At 39.4% G+C, this 15,798-nt stretch overlaps 3 protein-coding genes across 7 annotated transcripts in view; all 3 read left to right on the forward strand.

The window, feature by feature from the left end:
- Positions 1 to 4,990, forward strand: part of tbc1d14 (TBC1 domain family, member 14) — a 36,209-nt gene extending 31,219 nt beyond the window's left edge. For all 5 annotated transcript variants that reach the window (XM_034136381.1, XM_034136379.1, XM_034136382.1 and 2 more), the window contains 4 exons: positions 739 to 867; positions 1,938 to 2,047; positions 2,132 to 2,390; positions 3,085 to 4,990. In XM_034136381.1, the coding sequence (XP_033992272.1) occupies positions 739 to 867; positions 1,938 to 2,047; positions 2,132 to 2,390; positions 3,085 to 3,141 (555 nt within the window). In that variant the 3' untranslated portion in view covers positions 3,142 to 4,990. The remainder of the gene's footprint in view (positions 1 to 738; positions 868 to 1,937; positions 2,048 to 2,131; positions 2,391 to 3,084) is intronic.
- A 1,359-nt stretch (positions 4,991 to 6,349) lies between these two features.
- On the forward strand, positions 6,350 to 7,247 carry LOC117487753 (C-C motif chemokine 4-like). Its single transcript, XM_034136410.1, has 3 exons — positions 6,350 to 6,517; positions 6,597 to 6,708; positions 6,910 to 7,247. The coding sequence occupies exons 1-3, from the start codon at positions 6,448 to 6,450 to the stop codon at positions 7,001 to 7,003; spliced, it is 276 nt and encodes a 91-aa protein (XP_033992301.1). The 5' UTR covers positions 6,350 to 6,447; the 3' UTR covers positions 7,004 to 7,247.
- A 1,153-nt stretch (positions 7,248 to 8,400) lies between these two features.
- Positions 8,401 to 9,309, forward strand: LOC117487754 (C-C motif chemokine 13-like). The gene is made up of 3 exons (XM_034136411.1): positions 8,401 to 8,580; positions 8,659 to 8,770; positions 8,972 to 9,309. The coding sequence occupies exons 1-3, from the start codon at positions 8,511 to 8,513 to the stop codon at positions 9,063 to 9,065; spliced, it is 276 nt and encodes a 91-aa protein (XP_033992302.1). The 5' UTR covers positions 8,401 to 8,510; the 3' UTR covers positions 9,066 to 9,309.
- The last annotated feature ends 6,489 nt before the right edge of the window (positions 9,310 to 15,798 follow it).

Genomic DNA, 15,798 nt, shown 5'->3' on the forward strand with positions numbered 1-15,798 from the left:
ACCTGTAATTATGTTTAAATTCTATTAATATCAATAAATGGATAATATAGGTTTTGTTTGATATTCATTTTATTTGGCATATAATAGCAACAGATTCACAGAACTAGAGGAATGTGTAAATTGATGTCAGCTACACGTTCATAGAGGTGGTTGTGGTCACTTTCTCTGAATTTCCACAGTTGTAAAACACAAAATGCCTCGCACAGTGTTTTTCCACCGTGAAACTCTAATAAGACAGTAGCATTAGAAGAAAGCGTTGGATGCTCTTCTTCTCACATAAACTTGTGTTTGCATGTCTGTAAGCCACTTGTAGATGCTGTGGTTTTAACCTCGCTGCTGCTCACTGCAGTCCCACGCTGTGTGTACTTAGGTGGAAATGACTGTGACTTCCTGCACTGACCCCAACCCATTAGCTGCTACACACACACACACACTATGCATTCACCTCTGTGCAGGCGTCTTTGTTTTCTCCTTTGCATCTGTCTGCATCAGCATTACAGTTTAAAATAAGATTTAACAGAGTGCTTTAAGTTAGCGTCAGTGTAAATGAGGGTAAAGTGTAAAACTTACCGTTAACAGGTGTTAACATTTTTCTCTGACGTTGTTTTTACAGCGGAAGTCAAAATAGACGCTTCGTGGTAACACTTTTTTTTTTTCACATACAAGACCCCGACAGACCGGGGGTTTGGGGGGTTTTGTGTTTGCTTGTTCAAACTCTATATGTGTTTTTGTGTTCAGGTGCAGGGCATGTCGTTCATCGCAGCAGTGCTCATCCTGAACTTGGACACAGCCGATGCCTTTATAGCTTTTGCCAACCTGCTCAACAAGCCCTGTCAGATGGCCTTCTTCAGAGTGGACCACAGCCTTGTCAGTACACACACACACACACACACACACACACACATGCACACGCACACACAAACATTCAGCCCCTCACTTACTGCGCCTGTGATTACACATTTCACACATGCCTTTTGGAACCATTACAGCTCAACTACATTCAAATAGTTAATTTGAACTTTGTATGTTTCATGAGCATTGAAGTTAATTCCTGACCTAAAATTATAGTTAATTACCTTAAATGCATAAATATACAGTGACTTTCCGCTATAATATATTGCTTCCAAAGTATGACTGTCACAATATCAGACAACTGTCGTTGCCAAATTAAATCAGGATAACGATATTATTATTATTACATCTTTTACATTTATTTTTCTTGAAATCACTAACTACCATCAGTCAAATGAATCCTTTATCTTGTCTTTGTGAATTGTCTCTTTTTCCTCCTATTATTACACTCAAAATATGAGTGTAGGGAGGAAGAGAGAGGGTCTTTAGCCAGAAGGGTACAATAATAAATGAACATGATATTATTTAAGGGCGAGACAATTTACATGGTTTAACCAAATGTTTATTAATAACATGACATTAATATTTCAATTCTAAATATCAAAGCTAGCGTTACACCCGTATTCCAAGGTAGGGCTGCAACAAAAAATGACTAATAATTGATAAATCTGTCAATTATCATCTTAATTTAATCATTCAAACATCTATTTTGTTTAACCAACATTCCCAAACCATAATATAATTAGTTTAAAATTGCAGATCACTGAGGAAATAATCAAATATTCTCATTTAAACTGGAAGCTGTACTCTACTGGCATTACTTTCTTAAGACTCAAGGAGAGGCCTCAGCGCATATATTTATTATTAGTTAACTTGGCAAAGTAATACATACAGCACGAGGACCAACACCTCATTAAAGCGTAGGTGTAGCTTTTTATACAATAGCAGGTCTATCTAATTGAAGCCGCCACACACCACAGAAATCACTGGCCCCCCTCCACACATGACTCAGCCTCCATCTTGTTGAACACTAATGTGGTTTCTGTGTTACCCCTCTTTAAGACCACCTTCTCCTCTCTCTGCAGATGTTGACTTACTTTGCGGCTTTTGAAGTGTTCTTTGAAGAAAACCTACCAAAGCTCTTTGCACATTTCCAGAAAAACAACTTGACCCCTGATATTTATTTAATCGACTGGTGAGTTGTTTACTTCCTGCAGTGCACGTGCTTGTTTCTTGTTTTAATCTGCTGTAGTTGATCCGTGTATCTCCCCCCCCGCAGGATCTTCACTCTGTACAGTAAGTCCCTGCCGCTGGACCTGGCGTGCCGGGTGTGGGACGTGTTCTGCAGAGACCACGAGGAGTTCCTGTTCCGCACGGGGCTGGGGCTGCTGCGCCTCTACCAGGACGTCCTCACCCCCATGGACTTCATCCACATGGCTCAGTTCCTCACCCGCCTCCCCGACCTCATCCCAGCGGATCAGCTCTTCCAGCACATCACTGCCATCCACATGACCAGCCGCAACAGGAAGTGGGCGCAGGTAGGATGTCGGAGAGTTACATTGGAAGGCTTTGGGTTGGTGCTAGGGCTGGACAATATATATATATTGATATTATATCAGTACTTTGATATAAGGCATCTTAGAAATTGGTATCGTGAGTGTTGATTTTATGGTTTTTAATTTAGCATTAATATATTATTTAAAATAATACACCCATCTATATACATTATATATCGTAGTACAATGGTCACATCTTTACTTTAACTACTTTAGTCAACATAAATATGTTTATTCTATTTTAGTTTATCTCTTGATAGAAATATTCTTTCAATTATTCTTATCTTTTTATTGGATATTATTTTTTTAACATCTTATGTTATTATATATTAATATTTCTATTTCTATTCATCTTTTAATTTATTCAACTAAGAAATAAAACCCAATTTACCCCAGGATAAATAAAGTCTTCTGGATTTACCAGAAATATCCACATTACTGATGATTATTTATCGAAATCCACATTGTGTAAATATTTCCTGAGAGCATCAATAGTCAACCCTAAAATATAGTGACAATATCAAGGGCCACAAATAATTGAATGTCCTATTATCGGCCAGCTTTAGATGATTTTTTAAGTGAGAATATTTGACCTAAAAGTAATATTAGCCTGATTTTATCATCAGTCATGGCCAGTGGATTGGTGGATCTCTAACTGTTTCTGTGTGTCTCTCAGGTCCTGCAGGCGCTACAGAAAGATCCGGAGCGATGCAGCCCGGTGCTGAAGCGCTGATCTGAGATCAGAGGAAACCAGGTCCCCTCCAGCTCTCGGTGAATCAAACTGGACTCTCAGCAGGCAGTACGGACCTGAGCAAGACTTTTAACCTCAGCGGGACACGTCTGAGATAAACCTCTTGCCTCACTGCTCTAACAGGAACCAGCACCCTGGAGGGGGAGAGAGAAGGGACACGAGGCCTTATTTATCTCCCATCACCCCTCCTCCCCTCAGAGGCCCAGCGAGAGGCGGGAAAGTGTAGCTGGTAGAGGCTGAAGAATGTATCACACACACCAGAGGAGATCAACTTTAATCCTCCACTCTAAGTTTAATTCCATGCTCTCGATCTTTCTAGCTACACTTCCACTCGTCTTTTCTCTAAATGTGGCTTTTTAGTGCAACAAATCTCCACATCTCCCGAGTCATAGCTTCAGCTATATCTCTTAGTTTCTGCACCTTATTTTTCTCAGATCTTCTGTCATTCCTTCACTTTGAATGTGTTTTTAATTTGTGTTGTTTCCTGAACCATTCCATGAAGTCAACTCTGTCACGAGTTATACATCTATGAAATGCACGTCGCCTTCATGCTGAAGACAAATTGGTGTCTGCGAGAGCACTGTTACATTTGTTTTAAAATCTCTAAAAGGAGGTCTGTAAAATGTAGTTTTGCAGATTATTTATGTCGATGACACTGGAGTAAATGATGATGATGCTGCTGTAAAACACACAGTCATTGTCACACTGGACCCCCACCCTAATGTTTGAAGTACATTTCAGCTTGTTAGTGTTCTGATTCCTGATGTCTTGGTGTGGGTGTGAAGTCTTTAAAGTTTGTATTTATTCATATTTATCAAAAACAGGACTTGTTCCAGTCAAATGAAGGGTTTTCACTGAGCCTCTCCCCCACAAGCACATACTCGATTTGAACAATGAAAGTAGTAACAGCCCTAACAGATAGAAAAGTCGTCATATGCACTCTAGCAAGTACATACTGTAGCCGCTGTAATCTAAGACACAGCAGCTTGACATTCTGTAGCAAACTGCCCGGCTTTTATCGAGTATGTATGGTTTATGGTGATAGTTTCATCAAGTTTTCTCCGTCTCTAAAGCAAGAAAGCGCTTCATAGAGTCGACTAGACATGATAAAAGGTGGCAAGTGTGTCTTTTTTCTTTCTAACGTGTTGTTTGGACTCAGAGTTCCTGTTATTGTGAACACATGTGGCCGTCAGTAAACACCTGTGGAGCTCTGTGGCCGCTCTTGTTCTCTGTGTTCAGGCCCTTAATGTGGCTGCGTTCACACCGTGGTGGATGTGTCCCGACCAGCAGGGGGCGGGGCCAGTATTCAGATCACTGGTGGTTGAGGTTTTATTACCAGCATTGGTGTGATGAGTAATGAGAGATCGGGTAGAAATGAGTCCAAATAACTTTTTTGTCTGTTGAGATTTGAAATCAACACTTTGACACTGGTTGACACTGGTTCGGCATTTCTTGATCTTAATAAATGAAGGACCATCTTACTTATGATCCCGTACAGGATGATAAATGTCTTTTTTTCCGTGTATGTTGCCCATTTTGCACAGAAACGGCTAACGGCATTTCTTCGTGAGGAACTTTTGTGTTACTTCCTTTTGTTTCCTGTACTATTGATGATTTATTTGAGCTTAGATGTACTTTATTAAATGCCTGGACTGCAGCTGAAGTATAACGGGAGCACTGGGTGTGAAAACAGGAAGCGCCTTTCATTTGTGAATCATCATGTTGTGCTTGTCTGTGTTTCAGTGTGTGCGTCAGCTAAGCACCATGCAGCACACTTTCTGATCACTCTTCTCGATGCACTCCCCCACTCCCCCCCTCCCCCTCCCCCTCCCACTCCACTCCCACCCTCCCCCTCCACTCCCACCCTCCACTCCGGTGACACACCGCAGGACTGCAATAAAGCTTTTTGCACATACATGTAAGCCTTTGAGTTGTGCCTCGCATCATCCCTTTCTGTCATCAATCGCAGGTTTAAACGGGTTGTTTGTTTTTGATCCAAGTGTGTGTTTATGTGTTTGTGTTAAGTGGCATTTGCACCAACACTACCACTACCCTCCTCCGATAACAAAACACTGTGTGATCCACAATGAAGCAAAATTCAATCAAACTAATTTGAATATAAAGTGTAATATGCTGTCATTTCTTGTTTGTTTTGCTTTGTCTCTTCTCCCCCCCCCCCCCCCCCCCCCTCCCCCCCTCCCCCCTCCCCCCTCCTGGAGAGACCTGTTCTGTTGTACTGTAGAGTGACAGACAGACATGGAGACGGCTGAGGGTGACCATGCAACTTTGTCTCACTTGAACTGTATATAAACAATGCTTTTATTAAAAATAAAAAGCTGTACATATTCAACCAGCGTGTCTTTATTTTTTTACCCTCGACAGACCTCATCGACTTAACATTTCCAATTTGGCCTTACTCGACTCCAAAAGGCTGCTGACCAAATAACTATCAGAACATGGAGTCAAGACTTTTTACCCCCTTACATCATTATATTTAATGTGGGCTCTTACCACACGCTCAAAACAAACTTAAGAGTACATCATTTTAATCTTGTGTCAATTTTAATATTTCACTTCCAGTAGTTCTTGTTTTAGTTGCCTTAATATTTAAAGGCTTTATTTATTTTATTTATTCATGCATTATGTATGTATATATTTTATTTTATTCATTTTTCAATCTTTTGTATTTTATTTATAATTTATTACTTCTGTTTCTTGTTCACTAGAATGTGTTTTGTTATTTTATAGCTGAGCTTATTAGGTAAATGAGGTCAATATAAAATAAAACTTCAATAAACGTTACTTAAAGCAGCTTCTAATGAGCACTAAAAATACTATTTATACATTTTTATTTGCTATATTTTTTAAGTATTCGAATATGGAAAGTAATGAATCACCCTTAAATGCAATCAAACACATCTTAATTTCCGTGTCTTAATAGGTGTTTTATTTGATAATGGCTTTAGAGTTATTAAGGGCTGAAGTGATATCGTAGCATTTGGTTTCGCAGTATTTCACGTCAGTACTTTGAGCTACATCTCTTTAACCACATGCATTTCCTGTAATCTACCTCAGCCTTTGAAAAACCCAGTGGAAAGTTTTGTAGCAGGCAAAAAGTCGCCTTATAACCACAATGTCCTCCTTCCTTTACACCAGCAACACCTTTTTTTTAAAATACTTTTTTGATCGTGATAAACGCACTTTTTGTCAGAAGCACTTTCCTGCAGACGAGGAGCGGTTTGATATTAACCTCCATCATCACATCCAGAAACATCTCCAGAAGCCACCATGAGGACCAGTCACATCCTCCTGCTCTGCATCCTGGGACACGCTCTATTCGCCTCGGTGTTCTGCAACAGTAAGATGACTTAAGATGTTATTCTTTAAAACATGTTCTGTTACACTTCTCAACTCATTATACTTTTTTCTTTCTCCAGATGCTGGTGGTCCTGAAGACTGCTGCTTCGAATACTACCCGAGAACTTTGAACAAAATGTACATCCGCTCGTATTACAGGACCGACTACAGATGCTCAAGGACTGCAGCCGTGTAAGTTCATCCTTACATTTATATGATATAATGACCAGAATAAGTATAATAAATTAAGAAAACGTTCACAAATGTCCCTTTTCTCATTAAATACAGTACATTTCATACAATAAGATTTTGAGTCTCCGTTTCCTACTTTGTATTTGGTTTTAATCTGTTATTTTATTCCCTTTCCTTCCTCCTTTTACCTTTTTATTTCAGTCTGACCACGATGAAAAATGCTACCATCTGTGTGGATCCGAAGCTTCCCTGGGTTGTGAGGGTCATGAAAAGTTTGGACGAGAAGAACTTTTAAAACTCCATGCCCGCTCATCCTTCTTTTAAAGTGCCTGCGCCTTCTGTTGCTTTAAAATGCAATGAGATCATGATTTTGGTGTTAATGTGTAAATCTGTAATGGTTAAAAAGCATTTGACCCCCAAATGGATTCCTTTTGATCCTGCATTGGTATATTATATAACCAACCTGTGTTTTGTTGCTATTGCTTTGGTTGCTTTGTATTACCCATACCGTTTCACTGAATAAAGAACAATGTAAGGAATACCGACTCTCCTCTTTTCCTTTGCCCATTAACACTATTACATTTTTGCTGCATGATTACCGACCGTGAGTATTACTTGGAATTAATCATATCATATTTATTATTGTTTTGCTTACAATCTATTTCTATAGTTATAGTATCACAGTAGTAAACAGAGATCATAATGAGGACTCATATAAAGACCATTACAATCAGTAAAGACGACTAACAATAAAAGCATAAACTGAATGTCTGCCTCTTGTGGCTCATTTCAGGTCTTACCTTTGCAAATAAGAACATTTAGTTTTGGTCAACAAACTAAAATGAGCTTTAAAATTGAGATCAGAATCTAAAATGAGCGAAGAGTACTTGTGGTCATGTCTTCGAAGCCAAATTAACTCATTTGAGAGAATAATGTTCCTTTTTTTTTGTTCCAACTCGGAGAATCTTAAAACCATCTTGATTTTTAATTGTAATTCATCAAATCTGTTGTCTGGCCTAACATAATGATTATGCTGCCACCTTTTGGTACAGCAGTTAGAAATAAGCTTCAGAATATTTACAATAAATTATAGTTCGATACAAATAATACCTCATCTCATTGCTATTTCTAGTTTTGTCAAATATAGCTTTATTATCATGTGTTTTAAGTTGTGACCCAAACTATAACTTAACAAAAGTCTCATCAAAATGAGTGTAAAAATGAATCTGAAATAAGGCAAACGTTATCAGAAACACCGAGATTCTTCTTCAAGAGATGATGTCATTTGAACAAATGTTTAATCTACTGCCATAAAGAGAGGTTTACAATTTATAATCTGAGTTGAACACTGTGATAATAACCTAAGAACACGTTTTCTTTATTTATACAAAACCTGCCAACCTACTTTATTCTTGTAAAACCAGAGGTAGAAAAAGTAAGTTTTATTTATTTATTTTTCAAGTACTCAAGTATATTGTACTTGAGTAAAAGTAGAAGTACCAGAGTGTATAAATACTCTGTTACAAGTAAAAGTCCTGCATTGCAAATGTTACTTAAGTAAAAGTAGAAAAGTATTAGCATCAAAATATACTTAAAGTAGCGAAAGTAAAAGGCAAAAAGTCGCCTTGAAACCACAATGTCCTCCTTCCTTTACACCAGCAACACCTTTTTTTGTAATACTTTTTTGATCGTGATAAACGCAACACCCCACCACCTTTTTCTCAGAAGCACTTTCCTGCAGACGAGGAGCGGTTTGATATTAACCTCCATCATCACATCCAGAAACATCTCCAGAAGCCACCATGAGGACCAGTCACATCCTCCTGCTCTGCATCCTGGGACACGCTCTATTCGCCTCGGTGTTCTGCAACAGTAAGATGACTTAAGATGTTATTCTTTAAAACATGTTCTGTTACACTTCTCAACTCATTATACTTTTTCTTTCTCCAGATGCTGGTGGTCCTGAAGACTGCTGCTTCATTTACCACCCGAGATCTTTGAACAAAAAGTACGTCCGCTCGTATTACATGACCGACGACAGATGCCCAAGGACTGCAGCCGTGTAAGTTAATCCTTACATTTATATGATATAATGACCAGAATAAGCATAATAAGTTAAGAAAACGTTCACAAATGTCCCTTTTCTCATTAAATACAGTACATTTCATACAATAAGATTTTGAGTCTCCGTTTCCTACTTTGTATTTGGTTTTAATCTGTTATTTTATTCCCTTTCCTTCCTCCTTTTACCTTTTTGTTTCAGTCTGACCACGAAGAAATATGCTACCCTCTGTGTGGATCCGAAGCTTCCCTGGGTTGTGAGGGTCATGAAAAGTTTGGACGAGAAGAACTTTTAAAACTCCATGCCCGCTCATCCTTCTTTTAAAGTGCCTGCGCCTTCTGTTGCTTTCAAATGCAATGAGATCATGATTTTGGTGTTAATGTGTAAATCTGTAATGGTTAAAAAGCATTTTACCCCCAAATGGATTCCTTTTGATCCTGCATTGGTATATTATATAACCAACCTGTGTTTTGTTGCTATTGCTTTGGTTGCTTTGTATTACCCATACCGTTTCACTGAATAAAGAACAATGTAAGGAATACCGACTCTCCTCTTTTCCTTTGCCCATTAACACTATTACATTTTTGCTGCATGATTACCGACCGTGAGTATTACTTGGAATTAATCATATCATATTTATTATTGTTTTGCTTACAATCTATTTCTATAGTTATAGTATCACAGTAGTAAACAGAGATCATAATGAGGACTCATATAAAGACCATTACAATCAGTAAAGACGACTAACAATAAAAGCATAAACTGAATGTCTGCCTCTTGTGGCTCATTTCAGGTCTTACCTTTGCAAATAAGAACATTTAGTTTTGGTCAACAAACTAAAATGAGCTTTAAAATTGAGATCAGAATCTAAAATGAGCGAAGAGTAGCCTACTTGTGGTCATGTCTTCGAAGCCAAATTAACTCATTTGAGAGAATAATGTTCCTTTTTTTTTTGTTCCAACTCAGACAATCTTAAAACCAACTTAATTTATATTTTACACAACTCCCCTTCTCTTTTAAGCAGCTGTTTTCTGTCATAATATTATATACTGTCCAAATTAAAGCATTAAAAATAGCAAAACACAAATTGCACAGAATGTCATTTGATGCAATATTCTAAGTCATAATGATTATGCTGCCACCTTTTGGTACAGCAGTTAGAAATAAGCTTCAGAATATTTACAATAAATTATAGTTCGATACAAATAATACCTCATCTCATTGCTATTTCTAGTTTTGTCAAATATAGATTTATTATCATGTGTTTTACATTGTGACCCAAACTATAACTTAACAAAAGTCTCATAAGAATGAGTGTAAAAGTGAATCTAAAATAAGGCAAACGTTATCAGAAACACCGAGATTCTTCCTCAAGAGATGATGTCATTTGAACAAATGTTTAATCTACTGCCATAAAGAGAGGTTTACAATTTATAATTTGAGTTGAAAACTGTGATAACAACCCAAGAACACGTTTTCTTTATTTATACAAAACCTGCCAACCTTCTTGTAAAACCAGAGGTAGAAAAAAGTACTCATATATTGTACTTGAGTAGACGAAGAAGTACCAGAGTGTAGGAATACTCTGTTACAAGTAAAAGTCTTGCAATCAAAATGTTACTCAAGTAAAATCATGAATCAGCATCAAAATATATTTAAAGTACCAAAAGTAAAAGTACTCATTATGCAGATTGGCCCATTACACTATAGTAGGCTACTAGTAAATGTACCTAGGTACTTTACACCACCCGTTAAAACATATAACTTTCATAAACTCATACCGAATCCAATTGTTAAAATACAACATGAGCAATTGTGTCAATAGAAAAAGTGGGGGGTCAAAAACAAATAGATATATATAAAGGCTAGATGGCTCAAGGGGGAGTCGCCAGCGTAGCTCACCGGTGGCCATCTTGCCACAGTCAACAACTACTGCTACAGCTGTTGTAAGGTGAGTGATCTGCACAAAAATACTCTTAACTCGCTGAAATCTTGACTGATTTACAAACGGTTTGGTTTATTATAAACGGTATTAGCATGGCTATGATACAGGAGACAACAAGTCATGTTGAAAAAAAAAGTCCATGATTATAATTATAAGTATGCAGTATCATAACTACATCTTGGATGTTTATAACAAACCAAACCGTTTGAACATTGGTTGAAAATTGAGCAATCTACGGTTATTTCAATAGTGCACCATAGACATAATGTTATGAATGAGCGAGCTGCCTGTGACAAGATGGCCGCCATGTGGCAACGTCGGTCTCCATTGGCCAGCAGCGCGGGTGAGTCATCTAGTGTTTATATATATCTATGGTCAAAATCCTTATCCTGATCAGATCCTGATGATACTCTCTATGACGCCATTGCTGCGCAACGGACTTGTTGTAGACATGAGAGCGAAACATCTGCAGTGATCCGGCTCAGCGCATCTCGTTCTTTTTCACTTCTTATAGATTTTTGTGTCGATTTCACACAGATCTCTGTCTGCAATCTATACTTAAAGGTGGGGTATGTCATTTTGGAGAAACCAGCTCGAGTGCGCCAGAATTTGAAAATACAACCGGAAGAAATCTGCCACTTCCTTATAGAGCCCCTCCTCCAACACACACAAACGTGCACATGACCAATGAGGGTACGAGGTAAGTTTGTGCACAGATGGAAGGCTGACAGGCAGGTAGGCCATCCAGTTATTTTAGCCGGCCCGGCTAAAATGATTGGTCGTGCTTTTTACAGCGCAACGGCTTCCACAGATTACATTTGTTTATGTATTTATTGTCAAAGCATTTAATATATTCATTGCTATCGGGATGTTAAGAGCATTTTATGGAATTACATACCCCACCTTTAATGTTTAGTATTTCATTTTTTCGTTGAACCGGAAGACCTAAAAGAAATCAAAGTTCTCAAGGAGGTGACATCTGGCTCCTGTACACCAGAGGCCTGTACGACGAAGCTGGTTCAACCTAACCTGGATATGTTTGAGTTAGCCGGTTGGCCTAATCCAAAACATACGCGCTCTCGCTAAGCGGTCCTACGACGCGGGTTATCAAGTAGATTGCTCAAGCCAGCCGTGTCCTATCTAGTTAGGTGCGCGTTCACATGAAAGGGGTGGTATTTGGAGCATTCAACCAATCACAAACATGGACAAGCGTACTGACAGCGCAGCGCGTCATACTTCCTGAATGAAAAGTCAACTATAATATTAGACAAATATGAAGACGTTAAACTTTAAACATCCATGACTTAAACACTTTATCCAGGATAAAAGCTACATAGCTGCACCTGCAAGGTGAATACAGCTGGTAAAAGAAAAAGTGTTTGAATGCATACATTAACAGGTTTATGATATCACTGCCAAGACACGAGTGGATCTGACTTTAATTATATTTGACTCGAGAGTTTCGTCAACTTAATGTGTTGCTTAAAATAATACTTCTGCATACAGTATGTGACACTGTAAGTGTTGCACGGCCAGATACGGCTCAAGAAGCTGACTCAGATAAGGAAATATATGATACATTATGATGTGATGTGATATGATGTGATATGAATGATAATGGGACACATCGACGTCTGCACTCATCGTGCCGCGGACTGTACGTAATGTTACTATGATCTGGTTACTTGTGTTGTGGCAGATATTTAAGTAAGCTTTCTTAACGCTAATGTTATAATAGTCAGATTGCTCTGAAGATGGGAGGTGATATTCTATTCATTTTCACGTTCACACAGTCGGTGATTTTTGCCGGCAGTCATTCCTGCAACGGCAGATTAAACTGTATTTCCTTTCTCCTGTAATATGACTTGATCGCTTTAAACTCCGCACACTGAGCTCTGATTGGTCAGCAGGCGGTGCTTTCACTGAGTTGATCTCTTATCCTGCAACCTAACCTGCTCCGGAGCAGGCTAGCCGTTCAGCATAAGTTACCATGGAGATCTAGCCCGCTAAGAAGTGAACCAGCGTCGTAGGACCGGAAACCCCGAGTTTTCCCTGAAGTTAGCCCGCTAAGCGAAAATCCGGTTTCGTAGTACAGGCCTCTGACTTCATTGAATGAGGTTTAACATCAATTAGCATTTGTTTTGGTTTGATACCCTGACTAAATTAAGCACGCCCAACATTCAGTTGGAAGCAGCTGGACACACATTCACATCTGCTGTCCAACGGTAAGCATATGATATGAACACCTAGCTTTGGAAGCACTACAGTAAAGCCGGTGTTCCGGATTAACTGGTTTTCCGATCAACTGGTTTACAGAGGTGGGGGGCGTGGCCTTCGACTGAAATACACATTTTGATCGCTTCTTCTGTCGTTTACATAAATCGGTATATTTGGCTCGGTAGGAAGACTTTGATGCACATTCAGTACCAGTGTGTGAGGTTGTGGTTACGATGGCGATATCCGGACGCGAACAGCGAGGACTACAAAAAGAAAAACGAGTTGACTGGGGATGTCTGTTCAAAATATTGCGAGCTCGAATAAATCATTTAAACCAGCTATTGTTGCCAGACTTATTACTGAATATCGTTCTTAATGTGATACCAAGTCCATCTGAGACCTGTGTACACCTTCAGACAGCCTCCAAGTGAAGCGTATGTTGTTTACTCACAGTTTGAAAGCAGCATGGAGAAGTCTTTAGCTGAGGTAAACTGTGATCCGCTCGAATAAATCATTTAAACCAGCTATTGTTGCCAGACTTATCACTGAATATCGTTCTTAATGTGATACCAAGTCCATCTGAGACCTGTGTACACCTTCAGACAGCATCCAAGTGAAGCGTAGGCCTACGTTGTTAACTCACAGTTTGAAAGCAGCGTGGAGAAGTCTTCAGCTGTGGTAAACGGTGATCCGCCCAGGTAAACTGCGATCCGCCCAGGGCAAAATGGGATCCGCCCAGGTTAAACTGTGTTACGACTTCTGTGGCTATCTACCAGTGATCATGTTTAATATGAAAGACTGCACACACGTTTATCCCTTATAACTTTGCAGCAAAACACTCACATCAATAAATCCTTTACAAACTATTGTTGTCAGTCTTACATTTGTATCATATATCGTTAATAATATGGTGTCGAGTCGATTTGATACCCTATGCTGTTAAGTATTTTATTTTGGTGAGTCTGTCGCAAGACAGAAAAGACAGGCAGTATTGCTAGAATATAAACCTTTTTTTATTTGCATTCTGTTTCTAGCGCAACAGCTTTGGTCCAGGTTTACATCCTATCAGCTACTGCATTAGCAGACATAGCAACAGGAAATGGGGGCCTATTTAGAAAGTAAGCGTTTAAAAATGTCAATATTGTGAGGCTAAATATTATATTGTAGCCTATAGCATAATGTTGCATGGCAATTATATATATAACGAAACACATGGCCTGATTTGCATATTGGAACTTTATGTGTGCACTAGAACAGGGGTTCCCAACCTTTATTGTGCCAAGGACCGGTAGATACATTAAAAAAAAATCGCGGACCGGTTGTCAATTTTAACTGATTTTAATATTTACTCACCACCAGCAGGTAGCAACAGAGGCTAATTGTATGTAACAGCCTGAACAAATACTAGAACAATATGCATCCAAAACATATTAACAAAGTTTAAAAAAGAACCGGTGTTGTTTTTTGGTTTTTCGGAAATTTTCCGCATTATGAAGGAGATGTCCGGTCGCCAGGGTGTGTGTGTGTGTGTGTGTGTGTGTGTGTGTGTGTGTGTGTGTGTGTGTGTGTGTGTGTGTGTGTGTATGACACTGGCATTTGTTTTCAGAAGACATTATGATAGTGTCGTTCGTTCCGGTGCACTCCCGACAGCATAGCACTACATCGAGATTAAGATTAAACTAGTTTATTTTGGGAACAGCCGCATATATGCGGGTGTCGGACAGACACAAACACACCGAACACACAGAGCTGAGCTGAGCAGAGCACATACACACACACATCATGCGCCATGGTGACTGACTGGACATCTCCTTCATAAAACTAATAAAAGGGGGAGTAATCGGGCAGTTCGATGTGTGTTGATGTGTGTGTGGTTAACACGTAGCAGCCTGCAGTCACTCTTAAACTGTTCTGATTAAGTTAAACACAGCGAAGGCGGTGCGTAAAAAGGCACAGCTCTTTACCGAGTATACGTCCCGCTGCCTCCTGATGCTGCAGCCATTTCATGAAGTGAAGGAGGGTTTCCTTCTATAAAACAGCTGCGGGCAGCAGATACCGTGAGAGTCCCGGACATTAATTCATAGATCAAGGCAGACTGGTTTACTCTCCTGTTTTGCCAATCCGGTGCTTAAACAAATAGCTCCCTCTACACCCCTGGCCGACATGTCCTTAAAATGCAGTCCGAGTTTGAAATATATCTCAAATAATGTATGCACCACCATTTCCCCACATAAACATAACAGTCTGCAATCAAACGGTTGTCTCTTGTGCGCTCCTCTTCCTACTTGGCGCACCGGTAACATGCTCGTGCGCACAAGAGGCTGAGACCTTAGGCTGAGCCGCCGAATCCCTCGGAACATCATAAAAGCCATTTTCAACGGTTTTCTGGTGAAAGATTAACTAGCTACTGGATGAAATAATATGACTGGTGGCATAGGGGCGAAAATTAAACACTTTTTGAAAAAAAAATTATGATAAAATATTTTTATATATTTATAATTCTGCAAATATTACGATAAACTCACAGCTATTTCGCGGCCCGGCAGTAACACCTCCGCGGCCCGGTACCGGTCCGCGGACCGGGGGTTGGGAACCCCTGCACTAGAACACATTTATATGTAAAATTAACACTTATCACAACATAATGTAGGCTCGCAGACTGATAAACTAGGTTATCTGATCTCGGTGGGTCTTAATGAGGCTTGATACAGACCTCAGTCCGTATATACTATTTATAAGCAAATGCCTACTGTTGGGGAAATATTTTCCAGGGCCCCTAACTTTGACCCAGTTTATCAGTTCATACTGTCCTGACTGAGCACACGCACCTGTAACCTTGTAACCTTGTGCTGTGTTTTGTCTCCCT

Source organism: Trematomus bernacchii, unplaced genomic scaffold (assembly GCF_902827165.1).
Source record: "Trematomus bernacchii unplaced genomic scaffold, fTreBer1.1, whole genome shotgun sequence".
Lineage (NCBI taxonomy): Eukaryota > Metazoa > Chordata > Actinopteri > Perciformes > Nototheniidae > Trematomus > Trematomus bernacchii.

Excerpts from the sequence above, each read along its gene's own strand:
- LOC117487753 (XM_034136410.1), top strand. The coding sequence starts at position 6,448 with ATGAGGACCAGTCACATCCTCCTGCTCTGCATCCTGGGACACGCTCTA. Across the intron at positions 6,518-6,596 it reads CGCCTCGGTGTTCTGCAACA|ATGCTGGTGGTCCTGAAGAC; the intron begins GTAAGATGACTT and ends TTCTTTCTCCAG. Across the intron at positions 6,709-6,909 it reads TGCTCAAGGACTGCAGCCGT|TCTGACCACGATGAAAAATG; the intron begins GTAAGTTCATCC and ends TTTTTATTTCAG.
- LOC117487754 (XM_034136411.1), top strand. The coding sequence starts at position 8,511 with ATGAGGACCAGTCACATCCTCCTGCTCTGCATCCTGGGACACGCTCTA. Across the intron at positions 8,581-8,658 it reads CGCCTCGGTGTTCTGCAACA|ATGCTGGTGGTCCTGAAGAC; the intron begins GTAAGATGACTT and ends TTCTTTCTCCAG. Across the intron at positions 8,771-8,971 it reads TGCCCAAGGACTGCAGCCGT|TCTGACCACGAAGAAATATG; the intron begins GTAAGTTAATCC and ends TTTTTGTTTCAG.